Source organism: Apodemus sylvaticus, chromosome 15 (assembly GCF_947179515.1).
Source record: "Apodemus sylvaticus chromosome 15, mApoSyl1.1, whole genome shotgun sequence".
Taxonomy (NCBI): Eukaryota; Metazoa; Chordata; class Mammalia; order Rodentia; family Muridae; genus Apodemus; species Apodemus sylvaticus.
This window is the reverse complement of record NC_067486.1, coordinates 79392730-79412683: the sequence shown is the minus strand read 5'-3', so window position 1 is coordinate 79412683 and position 19954 is coordinate 79392730. Positions and strand designations below refer to the sequence as shown.

The 19954-nt window shown below is 44.4% G+C and overlaps 1 protein-coding gene across 1 annotated transcript in view; it reads left to right on the top strand.

The window, feature by feature from the left end:
* Window positions 1–19954, top strand: part of Vps8 (VPS8 subunit of CORVET complex) — a 197273-nt gene that overhangs the window by 60480 nt on the left and 116839 nt on the right. The window contains 5 exon segments of the mRNA XM_052157994.1: window positions 10133–10179; window positions 14751–14976; window positions 16735–16779; window positions 16781–16825; window positions 18809–18860. Coding sequence (XP_052013954.1) covers window positions 10133–10179; window positions 14751–14976; window positions 16735–16779; window positions 16781–16825; window positions 18809–18860 — 415 coding nt within the window.

The window sequence follows — 19954 nt, the reverse complement described above, 5'->3', positions numbered from 1 at the left end:
TATATATATATATATATATATATATATATATATATATATATATATATATATATAGTGTGTATTTGTTTGTTTTGAGGTAGGTCTCACAGTGTAGCCCAGGCTAGCCTGGAACTTGCTGTGTACACCAGGCTGGTCTTGAACACACCAAAGTTCTACCTGCCTTTGTCTCCTGAGAGCTGGATTTTGATACTGATATTTTGACATCTTTATTTGATGCTCAGAATTGCAAGCATAGACAGGGCATTAAGAGTTGCACGGTATCAGAGGAGCATTGGGTTTCCTGGCCTGCACTGTTCAGTGCAGATTCCATTGCTACTTGGCTGGAGCCTTATTAAATTCATCAGTATAGAAGGGTAAATAAGTTTGGATGAAATTATGAAATCAGTAACTTGGGAGGAAATGACACAGTAAAAAGAAGGGGGCAGACAGGATTGCCTAGGAATGGCAGCCTGTGCAAACGTTTTCATGGGCCAGACGAGGTGGCCCCAACCAAGTACAGGCACTTAGAATGTAAGCTTGATGAGCCCAGCCTGGTCCCTAGAGCTCAGTTTCTGCCTCCAAAGGCTGTCATCTTGTCACCTGTAAGCCATGGCACAAACATGTGCCCCAGATCCTGCACACATATGTACATAAACCATAATAAAAAATGCAGTGAGGTATAGACAGAAAAGATAAGCTTTATAAGTTTTAATAAGAACATACTTCACCACAAGGTGTTAAGATGGCATTCATTGAAAGAATGACCATCGGAAAGTATGCTTTATTAAAAAGAAGCAGCCAATAGGGAAAGATGGGAGAATTAACTGAGAGGTGGGCGGGGTGGGGTGTTCAGAGCACATGTAGCACGGTGCTGGGGACATGAGCCTGTGGGTGATGTTTTATATTCAAAGTATGACAGTTTGTAAATCACAACATCTACAGATATGGAGAGAGGCATCTACCTAAAGTTAGATGCTGGAAGAGTCTTCTAAGACGTTAAAGAGGAGAACACAGTTCAGAGTTTGCCTACTAAAGCACTAAGGAGTTCCAGCAGTCCACCAAACCACTAAGCATCCAGGCGAACAAACCAGTGATCATGGACAGATTCCCTGAACAGACCTGCATGTGAAAAGTGTGTGCCTTTCCTCTTCATTGAATTCTTACAGTTCCAGAAAATGTAGACATCATGTTTTGTTGCCTTATGATCTGAGGACGTATAGAGATTAAGTTACTGTCCGACATGGTAGCGCTTCTAAAGTGGTAAAGTCCAGACTCAGATCTGAATGTTCCGGACTTCAGAGCCCAGCTCTTAACAGCCACTGCAGTGCTGTGGTCCCAGCAGCAGCAGACCAGGCCGCTGAGCAGGAATGAGTTAAGTGGAGCGTCACAATGATGTGACGCTAGGTACCCGGCAGAGTGCTGGCCTGGCAGGCACCAAGCCTGTCTGAGCTGCAGTACTGTGGAGGAGACAGCACTCACACAGGAGGCAGAGGCAGGAGGATGGATCAGAAAGTCAAGTCATCTTTGCCTGTGCTCAAAATTTAAAATAAATAATTCTAGTAAACACCTAATCTTTTGTTTTCTAAACATCTAATGACAGACTATGTTGCAAACCTTTCGCCTTAATCTATTTAGTGTTAAGAAAAAAATCTAAAGCTAGTTATTTTATAAGCAAAACTAGATGTATCCAGCTCACCTTTTTTTGCTTTTGAGAGTATAGCACTGGTGTGTGGTCACCTTTGGTAAGGGCTCTGAGGTAAATGGCACTGTCATGTCAGTAGGGTGCGTGTGAGTGCTGTAGTGCATGCAGAACAGTCCTCCAAAGGTCCGGGCTCATTTCAGCAATGTGCTCTCATGGACTCCTCTCCGAGACCTAATTAACATCCCACCAGACTGCAGCTCCTGAAAGTTCAGCCGTCATTCAGCACGCCTACACCGGGGACCAGGCTTTGAGTGGGCATGCCGACTTTTGGCAGAATCATATTAAAACGATGCATCATTAATGCGTATCACTACTTAATTCTCAGCACAACTCTCACCTTTATAAATGATAGGTCCTTTAGGTCACATAGCTAGTAAACAATGAATTATTAGCATTTGAATGTAAACATTTGGACTTCAGGGGTTCCATCTGTAATTCTTCATCATGTAGTTGAACAGGACTTCTTTTCATGTGAATGTAGTCCAGATAAATGTTATGTGTTAGAGAAATTATCGCCAGAGCCCAGTGTAAATGACATGTATAGCTACATATAATTGTTCACCTCTTAAGACTCAGGATTAGAACCCTAGGTGTTGTAACACCCTGAGTCACAGTTAACCTATGAGTAGCTTTGGATCAGTATGGGTGCCTAAACGTTTGTATACAAGGGTATTTTTGGTGGCTTGTTATTTTTTCCTCTCTTAATGTACTTTCATATTTTTAAGTTTTTTTTTCTGTTTGATCAATTTATTACCGGGGTGAAAGAGGCACTTTGTAGTAAATATTTTGCCATTGTACTATTTATATATAGAAGCAGCATTTGATATCCTCATTCCACTGAAAGAGCACTCGAAAACCAGACACAAAACACCAGTTCTGTACAGATCATATATTCCTTCTCTACCACTCTGCAATGTCAGGCTCCTATGATTAGTGTTTGCACATATGTATATGTGTATGTAGTGTGTGTGTGTGTACACCTTCATACCCAAGTTTTTATTAGTGGCTTAGGTAAAGGTTTAGTGAGAAGCCTGTCAGTTAGATAACACCAAGAGTCAAGATTGAAAATGATCTTGATAAGAAAATCCAATCTAATTTTGTATAAACCTAACAAGATTGAACATTAGATTCAAATGAGTTTTGTTTACTAGATTAGAAAGGTATAGCTAGGTAGGAATTGAAAATAATTTTAATCCTAACGTGCATCACCCCAGTCGTCTGCTAACACTCCTGAGTTCTTTCTGAGCAGCTCTCCGTCCATTTTCCCGTGACTCACTGGCTTTGAGTAGGGCTGCTACTGAATGCACAGGCTGGGGGTTAGCTACCGGAAGGAGCACCCCCTCCCCAGCAACCTTAACAGCAAGGTGTCTGCCCTCGTCAGACTGTTCAGGTCCAGGAGCAGATTCCTGGTAAGGCCCATGACCTCCTGGGGCCTGGGCTCTTGACAAGCTTTACCTGAAGTGAATTTCCTCCTCCAGAGAAGGCCTGAAATATGACCAGGAAGTGATTGGTTAACCCCTTCCCAGTCACCACACCGATCCTGCCTAACGCATTGATAGCACACAGGGTCCACCCCTGAGGAAGGCTGAAGTACTCGCCGGCTCTCATTCTTTCTGCCCCCTCTTCCTGATGTCCCCCTCCCCCGGGAGGTGATGGTATAGATTCATTTCGGGCGAGGCACTGGGCAGCCACTTACTCTCAGCACTTGGACTGAGAGCCTCTGCATTAACTACCACCCACTGCAGAAAGAAGCCTCTCTGCCCGAGCTGAGGTGCGAGCAGCACGCGCGGCGGACCAATGGCACGCGTGGCCTTGTGGACTTGTGTGCAGTACACAACAGCCACTACAAGGGCTGCCTAAGCAGGCTGACATCAGAAGATGCTGAATTGTGATGAGACACTTTATCTAACTCCAACTTGCAGGTGATGAGACCCAAGGATATTCAGCTCAAGGCTATCCCTTGCTGCGCAGTGATTGTGAGTCCAGACTGGCATCCTAGCGAGAGGAGAGGGGAGGGGAGGAGAGGGGAGGGGAGGAGAGGGGAGGGGAGGGGATGGGAAGAAGGAGAGGAAGTAAGAGATGGTGCATTTCAGTTTGAAGTGAAGTGCTGTTGACGCTAGCTCTTGGTTTATGCCTTTCTTTTGTTTGCCCCATTCAAATGGAGGGAGGATGGCTTCAGAACAGGACAGGCGTTTTGTTTTAAGTTTTTTAATTACATATTAATTTTATTATGATATTTCCATACATGCACGCGTATGTAATGTTTTGATTATACCCCTATTGCCCTCTCTTCTCTCCCTTTCCTTTCTTCCCACCCCACCCCTTCTACGCGTGTGTCTAGTCTCCTGTCTTTTCTTTCTTGCAAACCCTTCCCCTCAGCGGTGAGTAAACCGCCCATGAACCTGCAGGAATGGGATGACCCTCTCTATGCCAGGATTGTGATGGACCAAACCCTGTGCAGGCAGCAGTGGCTGCTGGGCGCTCAGGCGACAATGGCTAGGGCGTGCCTAGGAGACAGTGCCCAGGGACACTCCGGCCCTTCCTCTGACCCACACATTCTTATGGGTCTGTTTTTCGATGCACCTTGGGGGCAGGTAGTGTAGATACCCCTCTTAGTCGGTATCTGAGTGTAACAGTCACCTGTGTTCTCATTACTTAGATAAGCTAAGAGTACATGGGTCTGGGCACTGTAGCCAGTTCTCCTACTTGCACACATACAAGAGCTTGACCAGTGTAGCTATCTCCCAAATCCCTGAGACTTTCCTATGATATATTTATGTCCTGGGAGTGGCGTTCTCCATCCATACACAGTCCTAAGAGCAGTAGTTTTAAAAAGACTCCTTTGCTGAGTTTGTAGTATCTGGAAAGGTTGTCGTACTTTAATCTTTAATACTAGTACTTAGGAATCTGAATCAGAGAAACTCAAGATGAAAGATTAGGGCTGAATCAGAGAAACAAGCCTAGCTTGGGTCTCTGGGACCTTGCCTTAAGACAAACAAATTTTAAAAATAAAGAAGCTATTATTGGAAAAAGAAAAATGAACTTACCTAGTTAAAATGTCAGTAGTGCTTATTTGTGTTCTGCCAGCAGGTGGCGCCTCGTGCCTGCTGCCAGCAACCACATTTTCCTCTTGGAGTCAGTAGGTCATGCTATTAGCACCTGTGCTGTCCTCTATGGGCAGCCCTTGGAATTTTGAAGGGATTACATTAAATCTGTGGGATGCCTCTGGTAATGTAGCCATGTCCACACTATTAATTCTGCCAACTCAGGAGCATAGCAGACTTCTCCAGACCTGGTGTTTTGTTCCATTTCTTTTCTCAAGTCGGAACATTTCATTGTGGAGGCCTTTACCTCCTTGGTTGTTTACTCCTTTTTCTCTTCAATTGTGGATGGGGTATTCTTCCTAATTTCTTTCTCAGCAAATTCAGCATTACTGTATAAGAAAGCTGATCTTGTCTCCTGCAACTGTATTGAAAGTGTTGACAGATGTAGCAGTTCTCTGGTAGAGTCCACAAGGTCCTTCCGAGTATGTCATCTTCCAAGCAGGGACAGTCTTGACGTCTTTGCCTTCCCTTTTGGACCTGTGTTCATCAGGGAACTTGTCTGTTGGGTTTTGTATTTTGTTTTGTTTGTTTGTGTGTGACATGTTCGTGTGTCCTTGTCTTGTTTTGCTGTTGGAAATGCCATCCTCTTACAATGGCTTTCCTAGTGTTCCTTCCCTTCCTGTTTGTGGGACAGTTTCAGACGTGTTGGTAGATTTTCCCTGGCAGCTTGGTAGGATCCAAACTTATGCCACCCGGCCCTGGGTGAGAGCCTGTGGGAAACTTCTCTCTTTGCTTCAGTCCCACAGCTTCTTGGGTCTGTGTGAATTGTTGGTGTCATCTGGCTTTTGGGCAGGTCCTACACTTTCAGAAATTAACACATTTCTTCTAGGTGTTTCCACATGGGTCCTACACTTTCAGAAATTAACACATTTCTTCTAGGTGTTTCCACATTTGAAAATATACATTTTTAAAGTATTTCCTAGTAACCTTCTGTATTTCGTTGGTAACAGCTCTCTTTCATCTGTAATTCCATAAATTTGGACTTGTTTGCCTTGCTTTTGGTTGGTTTGGCTGGGGAATTGTAAATCTTGTTAATATTTTCAAGGAAACCCTGGTTGATGCTATATATTATTCTCGGAGTCTCTGTTTCATTACTTTCTGTCTCCATCTTTATTATTTTTGCTGTCTATGTATTTGGTTTTGGTGGCTTTTTATTTCTCAAGAACCTTGAGGTGCATCATTTGGTTACCCATTTTGAATTCTCTCTGATTCTTTTCCCCCTTCCCTTCTCCCTCTTGCTTCAGGCCCTACTCACTCTGGCCCAAAGGGTTTTTTGTTTGTTTGTTTCTTATTACGGATGGTTGTGAGCCACCATGTGGTTGCTGGGATTTGAACTCATGACCTCCAGAAGAACAGTCAGTGCTTTTAACCTCTGAGCCATCTCACCAGCCCCTCTCAGATTTGTTTGTTTGTTTTTCAAGACAGGGTTTCTCTGTCAGCCCTGGCTATCCTGGGACTCACTCTGTAGACCAGGCTGGTCCCAAACTCAGAAATCTGCCTGCCTCTGCCTTCCAAGTGCTAGGATTAAAGGCATGTACCACCACTGCCTGGCCCCTCTCTGATTTTTCTTTTCTTTTCTTTTCTTTCTTTTTTTATTTATTTATTTTATTTATTTATTTATTTATTTATTTATTTATTTATTTATTTATTTATTTTTGAGACAGGGTTTCTCTGTATAGCCCCGGCTGTCCTGGAATTCACTCTGTAGACTAGGCTGGCCTCGAACTCAGAAATCCGCCTGCCTCTGCCTCCCAGAGTGCTGGGATTACAGGCGTGCACCACTACCACCTGACTTCAATGTGAGAGATTAGAACGTTAAGCCTTCACCTTAAGGTTCTGTGCTTCTAGGGCATGTCACCAGTTTCATCTGATTCTAGTAATTTTTAAATTTCCTCTCCAGTTTCTTCTGTGGACTACTATTTATTTAACAGGGTTTTATTTGATCTTCTCATATTTGTATAGTGTTTGAGGTTTGCCTTGTTGTTGATTTCTAGTTTCCATTGTGGTCTGATAAGAAACAAGGAATTATTTCAATTAAAAAATATCTGTTTTGATTACATTTACTTATTTATGTGTAGGGGAGTGAGTCAGAGGGGTCTGCATGTGTTTGTACGCTGCAGTGACTGTCAGGAGACAGCACGGTGGGTCTCGGGATGGGCGCATCTGTTTACGTTGTTTACATTAGCCTTTACGTTAGCGGCCTGCATGCCGGTTCCCTCTTCTTAGCTCCTCACTAGTTCTGAGTCGCTGTCTACCTTGTCAGAGATGGAGATCCCGGAGCCAGCTGTGTACAGCTTACCTTTGCTTGGCATGCTGCTTTTTGAGCCTGACTCCCAAGGCGTGGCTGGTCTTGCTTGTTACACTAGTTTATTGGAGGCAGCATATACTGTGTTTTTCTTGTGCCCATATGTTTGGCACACATGTCCTGTGCACGTGTGGTCATATGTGCATGTCTGTGAAGGCCCGTGGTTGATGTGGGAAGTCCTCTGTGTCCCCTCTTACTCAGGAGAGGGTCTCTCAGCTAAACCTGAGGCTCACTGATATGGCTAGCCTGCCTTCTAATGTGCTGAAGTGAAAACTGGGCCACACGGCCAAATGGTTTTAAGGATACGGACTCCAGGCTTCACACTTGGTCAGTCTGTGTTTAAGCACCATCTCCCCAGCCCTGGAGTCTTGTCTTTCCCCCCAACACCCTCCTCACCCCCATCCAGCCTTCCCCTGAGTCTTAATTGGTTAGTTAAGGCCTTTACATATAAGATAGTTGTCCTGGTGGGTTTTGCTATTTGCTATAGTTTTGTTAGTGACTGTGTTTGGGTGAATTATTGATAGTTTTTTTCCTCATTTGTTTGCTGGTTGGGTCCATCTTTGCTATCCTGCACTACTTGTTTCTCTTGTGAAATGCATTCTCTCCTGTGTCCTTGTGGGTGAGACAATTCCCCTCCCCTGGGTAGTGTCCCTGAAGGCTTTTCCACAGTGCTGGCTCAGTTGTTACCAACTGCCTTAATTTGTTCTGGAAGTAATCATTTCTTGGTCAGTTTTAAGAGAGAACTTGGCTACATGTAGCAGTCATAGTTGGCAGTTTCTCTTCAGCACTTGAAATATGTATCCATGTTTTCCTGGCCCTCAGTGTTGGTGACAGATCTGATGTTACGCTGGTGTTGATTCTGTGTGGTTTGGAGTTGTTCCTTACAGTGCCTGCTGCTGTTGCTCTGCTCCGTGTTTGTGACGTTTGGCTAGGTTCTTCACTGCTTGTGTCTTTGGATGTCTTTCTCCAGCTCTGGGAAATCTTCGCTAGACTTTCACTGAATAAGTGTGTGCACTTTTAGACTTTATCTCATGTCTTCTACCCAATGACTTCTTAGGTTGTGTCTCTTGAACTTACCCAGAGTTCTTGGTAGTTTGGGTTGTGATTATTAATTGCTTTTTCTTTTATACATCTCCGTGTGCTGCTCTTTTGACAGTGTCCCCTGTGCCTGGAATTCATTCTTGGACCTGGTCATATCTAGATTAGCTTGGTTTTGTTTTTGTTGAGATATGGTCTCACTGTGTAGCTCTGGCTGGCCTGGAACTTGCTATATGACCTAGGATGGTTTGAATTCAGAGTCCCATCCGTCCCTCACTCCTGGGTGCCTGGCTAAAGGTGTGCACTACCACACTTGACATGTTGTTTTGGTTTGTTTTTTTACAATAACGTTTAGTTTTTTACTATTTCATGTATATACATATTAATATTGGTACTTTGCCCCTCCCCCCTCGGCTCCTTCTTCACTCCCTTTCCTTTCTCATATGCCCCTTGCTTGCTTGCTTGTTTTTAAATAACCCACCTAGTTTAATCAGGATTGGTTGCACATGCTTGGCTGTAGTGTGTACTGGGTTGTGGGGAATTTACCGGCCGTTATGCCTATGTCTCCCCCTCCCACAGCCACTAACTGCCACAGGGCCTAAGATAAGGGCGGGGCCTCGTAATGCCCCCACCCCCCAGTCTGCACTGAAACACTCACAGCTGGATCTTTGAAAGCTTTTGTGAAGGTTCCGCTGTGCATTTCACTCTGAGTATGCAAATTTCTGTTTGATTCTTTTTCAGCACCTCAATTTCCATGATAGATTTTTCTTCATGGTTTCAATTTTTATCTCCAAACTGATGAGTTGTCTTCTGTTAATATTTATTTTAAGTGCTTAGGCTTTTTGCCTGCATGTGTATCTGTGCACCACATGCATGAAACGCCTCAGGGGCCAGAAGAGGATATCAGATCCCTGAGAGCTGGAGATGCAGACCGTTGTGGGCCACCATGTAGGTGCTGGGATTGGACCCAGGTCCTCCGTAAGAGCAGCCACTCCAAGCCAGTGCCTTACTCTTTCGTCTGCTTTGCCATCTTGCTTGTCTAGGTTCTGAGTTGATTTTGTAGCTTTCTTTCTTAGTCCGAATTTTATTTATCTGCTTAGTGCCTCAGGGTTCTGGTTTTTGCTTTGTTATGTTTTTCAGTTATCTGATTATTCAGTTTTAGAACTGAGAAGGTGTCAGCCTGTGGAGGTGTAGCTTTGTGTGTGTGTGTGTGTGTGTGTGTGTGTCTTTGTTGCATTTTGCCTATCTGTTGGGTTGTATGTATCTTCTGATTTTTAGTTTTCCTCTGTTCCAATTGGCTTTCATTTGCTTATTTTTTCTTTTGAAGTGAGTCCTCTTGGGGTGGTGTCCACCCGAATTAATGTTCAGAGGAGAATTCAAGTATAGTAGCACATACACTAACTTGGGGGCAGTCCCAGTGTGAACACAAGAGAACACATTTGCCACCTCTGTTGTCTATGAGGTTCAGAGACAGCAGCATTAGGGTCCTGGTTGGGGAGAATGTAGTTTGTAGTTCTTTTAGGGCAAAATCTTCATGTGGTGGCATGAGGAAGGGATGTGGAAGTGAGAGGAGGGGTAGGAGTAACTGAGAGGGAAGTGAGAAAGCTCTGTGTACTGACTTTAAGCATTTTCAAGGTCTCTTTGTATCTTCAGCTCTAATGAATCCAGTGCCATCTTCTAACCTCTACGGGCTGCATGCAAAACACCCTCAAAGATGTACATGCAGGCAAAGATACACACCCATGCATGTAAAACAAAAATAAAATCTTAAAAAAAAGACCCTCCCACCCCCAATGTAGTTGGGATACATTTTCATAACGGACACTATTGGATCAAAGTGTTTATCCCTAAGACTTCTGGGACAGAGTGTCAGACTTGCTTGCCAGCAGCATGCTCTGAAGTTCTGTCATCCTAGCAGTCACCCAGCATCTGAAGCCGAACCTTGCTTTCCCCAGCAGGCTGTGGGTCACGGCTGAGCTGATGGTCTCTTACGTTCTCTTCCAGGATACGGTGCCTATCATAGTGGACTACTGCCTTCTGCTCCAGAGAAAGTGAGTACCCGGTGCCTGTCTGCTTCTGACAGGAAACATAGGTAGTGCCTTGCTTAGGAATTGTCGTTGTTTGGGTTTCGCTGCTGTCAACAGATACCACAACCAAGGCAGCTCTTATAAGGACAGCATTTAATTGGGGCTGGCCTACAGGTTCAGAGGTTCAGTTCATTATCATCGAGGGAGCATGGCTGAGAGAGCTACACCTTCATCTGAAGGCTGCAGCAGAATACTGACTTCCAGGCAGCTAGGACGAGGGTCTTAAAGCCAACACCCACAGTGACACACTTCCTCCAAGAAGGCCACACCTCCTAATAGTGCTACTCCCTGGGCCAAGCATATTCAGACCACTACAGGAATTCAACTAGATTTTTTGTAACTTGCACAGACTTGATTCTCCAATGCATTTTCATATGACAAACTTAACTTTTCCCACACAGAAGCTTGTGCACAAGCTTGTGACAGTCATGGAGGGGAGACTCATCACACAGGGTGCCGGAGGCGACTTTTTCAGACCATCACACCACAGTGTTTTAAAAATGAAGTCAGTATAAAACTTGATTAGATTTTGTAGGTTTAAGTATTAGCTTTACTAATTTCCAACATGTGCCGTTCACAGGCTTTGACAGTCACTGTGGGAGCCGAGCGTCTCTAGGCCCTTTGTACCAGTGTCTGTCAGTGCCCTAGCGCCTTCCTAGGGGACATCCCTTGCGCATCCTCATTTCCCGGGCACAGGTGGGTTATGCAGCTCCTGCGGCACAGCTAAAACCCTGACTGCACTCACGGGAATTAGGAACCAGTTCCTAAAAGGTCAGACCACGCTGTGGTACAAGTGCGGGTTGTCAAGGGCCAGTTGTTTGCCGCGTCTGATTTTGAAGGAGCCGTAGGGAACTGCAGCTCCTGTGCACTTAGCTTATATGGCCCCAGTGTTTCCTGTCATTAGTGACATGCACTGTGTCTGCAGTACAGTGTTGTTGACAGTGTTGTGCTATTCTTTGTCTTCTTTATAAGTTAGTGCTGAAGGAGAAGTTTCTTTAGGCACGAAGACCTCAGGAGGCAAAACGCCGTGATGCTTTTGTGGCCCCTTGGCCCCTTTTCCTGATTACCATCCCCCATTTTCACACCCTTCCGTGAAGTCATGTTTTATTTTTCACGATAGCCTTAGTAGTCTTACGTGCATATAGTTTGATTCATTTATCTCTCATATTTCAGAGAGGCAGTGCTAGCCTTGTTTCCAGGACAGGAAACGCAGGTATAGAGCTTCCTAATGTAGGAATTAACTGTCGCGATCCAGTTAATCATCACAGTAGGACATGCCTTTCGTACTTAAGAAGGCGGTACTTGGTGCAAAGAGGTTCCTCCTTACTTGATGACTGAATGAACAAGGTGACGTGTGCTCACAGCCTGCGGTTCTGAGAGCTCTCACAGGGCCACAAGGTTAAAGTGACCCCAGTAGTTGTAAACTGAAGGACAATATGGTGGAAACAAATTCTGTCAGAAACATTTCAGGTTATTCACAAAGATGTTCTCTGGGTCTTCCCTCCCTCCCTTCCTCCCTCCCTACTGTTTCCTTCCTTCCTTCCTTCCTTCCTTCCTTCCTTCCATGTATGGTTTCAAAAAAAAAAAAAATCATTCTCCAGTCTGTCACCTGGGCTAGGAGAAGGGATTTCTTTTCTTTCTTTTCTTTTCTTTTCTTTTTTTTTTGGTTTTTTGAGACAGGGTCTCTCTGTGTAGTCCTGGCTGTCCTGGAACTCACTCTGTAGACCAGGCTGGCCTCAAACCCAGAAATCTGTCTGCCTCTGCCTCCCAAGTGCTGTGATTAAAGGCGTGTGCCACCACTCTTGTAGTGGAAGACAGAAGTCTCTTGCAGCTTTGTCTGCATCAGGGCCTGTTTGTTTTCCTTCTCACTAGTCTCCTGGGCTGTGCCAGGGAAATGCGGTATTGTTGATGGGAATTTCAGAGAGGAGTGTATTTCACTGAGTCACAGTGTATTCCAGTGCTCTCTGTAGCTGCCCCTTCCCCCCCCCCCCCCCCCCGTTCGTGCTTACAACCCCCTCAGCTCACTGGTCTGTGATGTAAATAGTACAGTTTTCGTATCTCTCATTTTGTTTCCCAAGTCTGGAAACTAGATTGTGTCTGCCCAGCTTTGATGTCAGTTCTATATGCCTTTGTTTTTCTTTCTCTCCTGGCCCCATGTCTGCTTTTCAGTCCAGCAACCACAGGAGAGCCAGGGCAGCGTCACCACTGCAGTGCAAATGCCTGAAGTGTTGCAGGCTTTGGCTCCTTTGTCGCCCTTTACCCCCTCCCCGCCCACCTGCCTTTTGTTCTAGGTTTGAGTTGTTCTAGGTTTGTCTTGGTCCTGTCCGGCCTTCCTTTCCCTCAGACATGTGGGCCTGTCTGTGGTCGGGTGGGAGGGGAGCCAGCTGCTGGATCCACACTGAGCTTCAGCCCAGGCCTCTCTGCCAGGTCTCTTCAGCTGTTAAAGCATTAGCTAGGAGGATGTGACGTGTAAGTACGTAATCAGTCTCAACTGGAATCAGTCAGTCTGAAATGGTAGAGCTCTGAGAACATTTTAGAGTTGTTACAGATAGGTTTATAGTGGTCAGTAGTTTAGGCTTGCTTGAGCAGAGGATTAGTAAACATGTGTAACTTTTTTTTTTCTGTATTTTTCTCCTTAAACTGATGTATTCTGCTAGCTCTGTATTTAATCTTTCTTCTCCATTCCAAAATTTGAAAGGATTCCTGGGCTAGAGAGATGACTCAGGGGCTAAGAGCACTGACTGCTCTTCTGAAGGTCCTGAGTTCAAATCCTAGCAATCATATGGTGGCTCACAACCATCTAGGAGATCTGACTCCCTCTTCTGGAGTGTCTGAAGACAGCTACAGTGTACTTACATATAATAAATAAATAAATCTTAAAAACAAAAAACAAACAAACAAAAAACAAAAGAAAAGGACTCCTGCCATTTAGAGTCCCAGGAGCAAATCGTACACAATGCAAATGTCATTTTACTGACTCAGTTTCAGTTTTATTGTGCAGTGGTCCAGAGGCCATGTGAGGTAATCATAATTGTAAACTGTAAAATTAGGTGCAGTACTTGGATTGTATTTCAGTAAACTGGAACGGTGCTGGTGACATTGACTTTCCATCGTCATAGTTCGTATCTGAAGCAGTACAACGCAAACAATGCGGTTGCATGACATTCTGAGCTGGCAGAACCTCAGTGGTCCAAGTGGGCAGGGCGCAGTCCTGGGTAGTCAGCTTCGTTGTGGTACAGATTGGCGAGCCTGCTGCTGGACAATGCCCTTTCCTCTCAGAATTTGCAGTTACTGTCAAGCACGTTCTTCATTTTAACAAGTTATGAGTTTGGCCTGTTTTTTTTTTTTTTTTTTTCTGTTTGCAGCAAAAAATAAGCTCTCCAAAATATTTCTATTTGGAGAGCATTAGTAACAGTGACATCTTTAGAATGACCTCATCTCTTATTCAGTGGACTTCGAGTTACAGGAGGTAAAGCCAAAAATAGTACAGAGCAGGGCTGAAGTTAGAGCCCTTCTAGGAAACACATCAGCATAAACCCTAGAGCATAAAGCCTAAATACAGAAACAGGGTTTACCTTCCCCTTGTCTCCCTTTCCTGATGCTTAACACGTTTTGCCCCAGAATAATGAGATCATGCAGTAGAATTTTGTTTCCTTTTCATTTTGAGGTAATGAGACAGATAGTTGCTGAGTCTGATTTTTTTTGTGCTCTTTGGTGCAAGCCTCTGGTGGGCTTGCCTTAACCTTCCACCCCTGTGCTGCCCCACCTCTGTGGCAGAAGTGTCTTGTCTGTTAACTTCCGTGCTGTTTGATGAACTTGTAGCTTCCCTGGGAAAGTGAGGGCTTGGAACTGGAGTTGAAGCTCATCGACTCTGAGGTCACTGGGGATGTTCGGTGCCAGGAGTGGAGGGGGAAGGGCACGTGGTCTTTGATACTTTGTCCTACTTCGTGGCGTCTGCCCTTTGCCTACGAATCGCACACAGGATGTGAGCAGAGGGCCAGGTTCAGTTTCTCACTGATAATCCCTGTGTCCCTTTTAGCCAGTGCCTGAGCTCCGTCAGCTCCGCTTGTTTTAGATTTAATTATGTATTTCTTTTGGTAGGGGGAATATGCCTCGGCCGAGTGTGGAGCTGGGGGGAGGACAGCTTCCTCCCCTCCTACCCCATGGGCCTGAGGTCAGGCTCAGGTTGGCAAGCTTGGTGGCAAGCTCCCTTGCCTACTGGGCCATCTTGCTGGTCCTGTTTGTTCTGAGGCAGTTCTGTTTTATGGCCTTGAACTCATGCTCATCCAGCCTCAGCTGTTTGAGGGTCAGGGTTGGTGGAACGCACCACCCCGTCTGGCAACACTTCTTATGTGTGAATATTGTTGGGAAGATTGGCTGTGTGCACTACGGCAATACCAACGTCAGCGCAGACATCGCTCGTGCTCCTGTTAACTGATGTAAATTGAAGTCTGGAAAAGATGCGACACACTTAGACTGAGTTTGATGGCTAGTTGGAATAGTCCTAAAACTGATTTTTTTCCTTTCTGTTATAGGGATCTTCTATTTAGCCAAATGTACGACAAATTAAGTGAAAATTCCGTGGCAAAAGGCGTGTTTTTGGAGTGCCTTGAGCCGTATATCTTAAGTGACAAACTGGTGGGGATTACACCCCAGGTCATGAAAGACTTGATTGTTCATTTCCAAGATAAAAAACTAATGGAGAATGTGGGAAGCCCCTCATTGTCCCACATGGATATCACCAGCCTGGACATTCAGCAGGTGAGCTGTCCGTCTGCCCACAGAGGAAGCCCTCCACCTTCATTGATCGGATGTACCTGACCAATAAGACCCCGTTAGCGAGCCTGTGTACTAATGATGTACTTCTTAAGAGTTTGTGTAAAACCCAGGTAACAAATGCTCCGGAGCCAGAGAGTGTGTCTTCTGCTTCCTGAACCTTCTCAAGAGATCATGGCTGCTTATCGTTAGATCACCCAGGAGATGCTTTTTGCCTGACCCTTACTCAGTGTGTTCAGTAACATGGCCTTCATCTGGAAGGTTGTTTTTCAGCCATGGATACCTACTCATTAATGATAGACCGTTTTTATATTTAAGAGAATGATGCCATTTAAAAATCACCTAGTACATGAAGCAGAGTGGAGTTTTGAAATGTAGAGGCTGGTGTGAGAGGCAAATCACAGGGTTTCTTAGAGTAAGCCAACAACTGTGGATAATGGTTTGGGGGGAGTTCAGCAGCTGTGGCTGAGGGCATGTCTGAGTTCAGGCTGCTGTGATTGATATATCTCTGGGTTCAGGCAGCTGTGGTTGGTAATATATTGGGGTTTGGGTAGTTGTGACTGATAGCATTTAATTCTTTAATCACATTAAACCACCTAGTGGGTGTGATACTCCCGAGAATCTAAGCTTCCTCCGCTAAGGTGTGAGTGACTTTCAGATGTCTTGGGAGGACCAACCCCTTTGAGAAGGTGCATAGCCCACAGAAGGAAAGCCGTGGGAACACTATAACATTTCCCTAATGTTGGTGAGCATCCGAGGTAGAGCACATGCCTCTCTGGTATGTGGGTCATTTGGTGTATTCTGCAACAGCCTAGTATTTTGAGAACATGCATTTATATGGTGGTCAGATCTAGGAGAAATTTTTATTTCTTTCCTGATATTTTCAGCTTTTCCTAATAGAGTGTAAATGTGCTCTGATCTTTTTCACATTAAAACAATACAAAGTCCCCTTAGTTTCTCATCTCCGTGTCAGTACCATCTACCCTAGAGCCACTAGCCTCATTCCTAGTCAGATTAAGTTATGAAAACCTTGTCTGGGTCACTGTTTCCATTTGTATCACATCCTGATAACTTTCCCAGGTTGCTTTCAGTCAAGTCAGTAAGACCTTGCTTAGGTCCAAGTGTGTGTGTGTGTGTGTGTGTGTGTGTGTGTGTGTGTGTGTGTGTGTGAGAGAGAGAGAGAGAGAGAGAGAGAGAGAGAGAGGAAGAGAGAATGTCTTCCACAACTCTTTTTATTAATTTATTAATTTCTCTGATGCCTGAGAGTATAATCATATCATGTCCCCTTCCCTGGCCTCCCCTCCAAACTGTCTCATATATCCCTCCTCATGAGCCCTACCTTAAACACCATTTTGTTGTCTTCTTTGACAGGTGTGCAAGCTGAGTGTTCTAGAAGAGCAGAGCCCCAGGCTGGATCTGTCTGTCACTTTATTCTTGTGCTAAGGAGATGTTCTATAAACTTTTGAAGAATTGTTTAATGATTAAATGCAAAATGAATATTGAAAGGGAAGGTTATTTTAAAGAGACAAAATTAGAAGTTTGAAGGGTACTTTAAAGTAGCTGTTGTACTCTGAATTAATACTGCCATAACACCCTCCATTGAGTTTGATTATCTAAGTTTCAGTTTCCATCAGAGAAGAGAGAATAAAGCTCAGGGGAGAAGAAGGCCTTCATTCTCAGAGTTTGAGAGAAATGACTGTGTGATAGTGTTGAATGTGTGTCAAGAGGTTTTTCCTTTCACAGGTGGTTCTCATGTGCTGGGAAAATCGTCTGTATGACGCCATGATCTTACGTCTACAACAGAGGCATGAATGAGTTCATCAGTCCAATGGAGGTAAGGGACTGTCTGACTGAACACATCTAATGTCGGATGTCTCTGCTCCCCGTTTACTTTGAATACTTTGTTTTCATCTAATTAACATTTTATGAGCTTATTAAAACGTTTCATTTTTAAAATTCAATTATTACATTTATTTACTTTGTGTATGTGCCTTCATGTCTGTATTTACGTGTAGATGGGTATGCATGTGCATGTCACAAACACTGTGTGTGTGTGTTCTTTCTTCTGTCATAGGGTCCTAGGCATTAAATCCCGGCTGCCAGGGCTCCTTGGCCACGGAGCCATCTCACTGGCCCTTAGCTTTCAGGAGTGTTTATTACTGGGACTTTCAGGTGGCATTTTGTTGTTGTTGTTTGTTGTTGCTGGTGATTGGACTCAGGACCTCTTGTGTGGTGTGTGTTTTCTACCACAGAGCACACCTTTCATCTCTGCAGGCTTGAGCTTCTTCCTTAGCTGCCTTGGTTCCTCTGTATATGTAAATATCTACGCATCAGGATAGCAGGTAGAAATGATGCTTACTTGTTCAGTTCTGTTCTGTTTTTTATGCTGCAGTAACTTTCCCTCTGCTGCTGGTGCGCAGTGCTGCTTCTGCGGGTAAGATGGGTCCGCTAAGTGCTCAGGAGTCACTGGATTGCTAGTATGTTGTTTTGCTGAATACAGAATATTAGGGTACGTATGATGTAGTCTTTGTTCTCACTGAGAGAGTCTAGAAGCACAGAGGCCTTGATTGCCTCTTGTCACTGTGGATGTTGTAGCTACAGACTCACGTGGCTTTCTCAGTCTCGGCCTGTGGCAGTGCTGGCAGAGGTACCCCGAGGGTGCCAGACACCCACTCCAGTTTTGTCTGGTCAGAAGTCATCCAACTGCAGTCTTTTTGAGCATGCCACCCTCGATTTCGGTCACACCCCTTCCGTCTTGGTCAGTTTCTAATCCTGGCTGTTGATGATGTTGAAAATCTGTTCTTTGTTTTAACCAAATCAGCTATCTCTCGGTAAGGCTCCATCCTTCCTCCATGCAGAACACGCTCCTGCGACTTCCCTTCTAAAGAGAGAGAAAGAAAACATAGGGTATGGGGGTGTGTGGGAGGAATTGGGGGAGAGGAACTGTGTTCAGAATATATGGTATAAAAACATTTATTTTCAATTAAAAAATAAGATAAAATAGGTTAGATAAAATAAGTTGTAAACCAAGCTTGGGAACCTGCCTTAATCATGGCAAACAGTTTCTGCGTTTGGTTACAATGATGAGTGCAGCAAGAACATGAAGCAGTTGATCTGTGAAGCAGTTGATCTGTGAAGCCGTTGAGTGTCCGAAGCCACCAGTGTGATTCCGTAAGACTTTTAGTCAGCATCCTATGAGATGAAGGGAACGACCTAACCATGAGGGGACCCACTCTGTGCATCTCAGATAGTAAATAGTCATACAAGTTTGTTTTCAAAGTCAGCTTTTTTCCCAGACAGGAATGTTGGGCATGGTGACTCATGCTTATAAAACCTGTACTTAAAGCTGAGGCAGGAGGATTGCTGTGAGTTATAGGCCATCTTGAGCTACAGAGTAGGACATTTTCTTCCAAACCAGATAAGACTCCCTGGCAAACCCTGGCAGTGGTCTCTGGATCTGTGTGTGTGCTTGAGTGATGTAGGTATTGTGCTTTTTCCTGGGTCTGCAGCTGCTGAGATGTATCCAGTCTACAATCCTCTGCATTGCCACTTCGGTGGGAGAACCTAACATGCTTTTAATATCAGAAACCACTCTCTTGACAAAGACCTTTAAGAAGCTGGGTTATCGAATCAGTCTCTGGGTGTGGCATCAGAGTCTCTGGAGAGGAGATCCTTCAATTAGCTCTCTGTTCATATAGTCTTATATTTAATCTCATGGCAAATAACTTCATCAAAGAAAGGGTTACCAACTTTAACGTTCACGATTATCTTTAAAATGCTATTCTTTGAAATGACCGTGATTTCTGTTTCTATTTAGAAGCTTTTCAAAGTCATCGCCCCACCTCTGAATGCAGGGAAGACTCTTACAGGTATTCCTTTTCTCTTTGTCTTTGAAAAGACTCTGGTTGATTTATTGGTGGGGGGCACACGGGCTCGCCGTGCACATGTGGAGGTCATAGGGCACTGCCGTAGATTCGCTGTGCTCTCTCCTACCTTTACCTGGGCTTCAGGGTCAAACCCAGCCCACCAGCATACACATTTGTTAGCTACTGGGCTGTCTGGGCTCCCTCCCCCCACCTCACTTCTGGAGACAGGATTGCTCCTGGATCCCGGAGCTGTGTTTGGGGTCAAGTCTGTGAGCAAGTTCTAGGGACTTGCCTGGTGGTGCCAAGGCCCCAGGAAGCATGGCCGTGCCTGGCTGTTGTGTGGGTGCTGGGGATCGAGACTCTGGTCCTCAGGCTTTGCACACTGAACTGTGCTGCGGGCACAACACCCCACAACATTTTCTTCTGATATAGATTTCTTATCTCATTAGAAAACACATTATTATATATCTGCCTTTTAAATCATAGTGAGATTTATTTTATGGCTTAATATCTGCTCTGCTCTAGAGAATATCAAACACACTGGGGAACATACTGAAAGTATTCTGTTATGTGGAATGTTCTAGAATTGCTTATGGATCTGTTCAAGTCCTCTGTGTCTGCATGCCTTCTGTAATTTTATTGTTGTTGAAAACTGGGGTGCAGCTCTTTCCTGTTATTTCTCTGTCTGTCTCACGCCTCAGGTTGTCCAGTTTTTATAGCTAATGTTCAGAAAATGTTTATCACTGAGATGAATGACAGTTTCATGGGACATCTTCAAATTGCTTATAACTATGATGGTATTTAACTTTTCAAGTTTTATGTAGCCTAACTCCTTTTGTGAAGCAATTCCTAAAGGCTTAGTAACTGTTATCAAAATGTCTTATGTTCATGGTAAATGAACTGGTGTCATTTATATACTAAAATTACTTTAGTTTAAATGGGAGAGTGGATTCCTGCCAGAGTCCCCTAAGTGCCATTTAGCTGAACTGAAGCAACAATATAAATTAATTTTTTATTGGTCTTCAAAACTTTGTGAGCTGCATCTTAACTACCTCTGAAGGTAAGTTTCACGGTGCTAGTCTTAGCGTTCAGGAGCA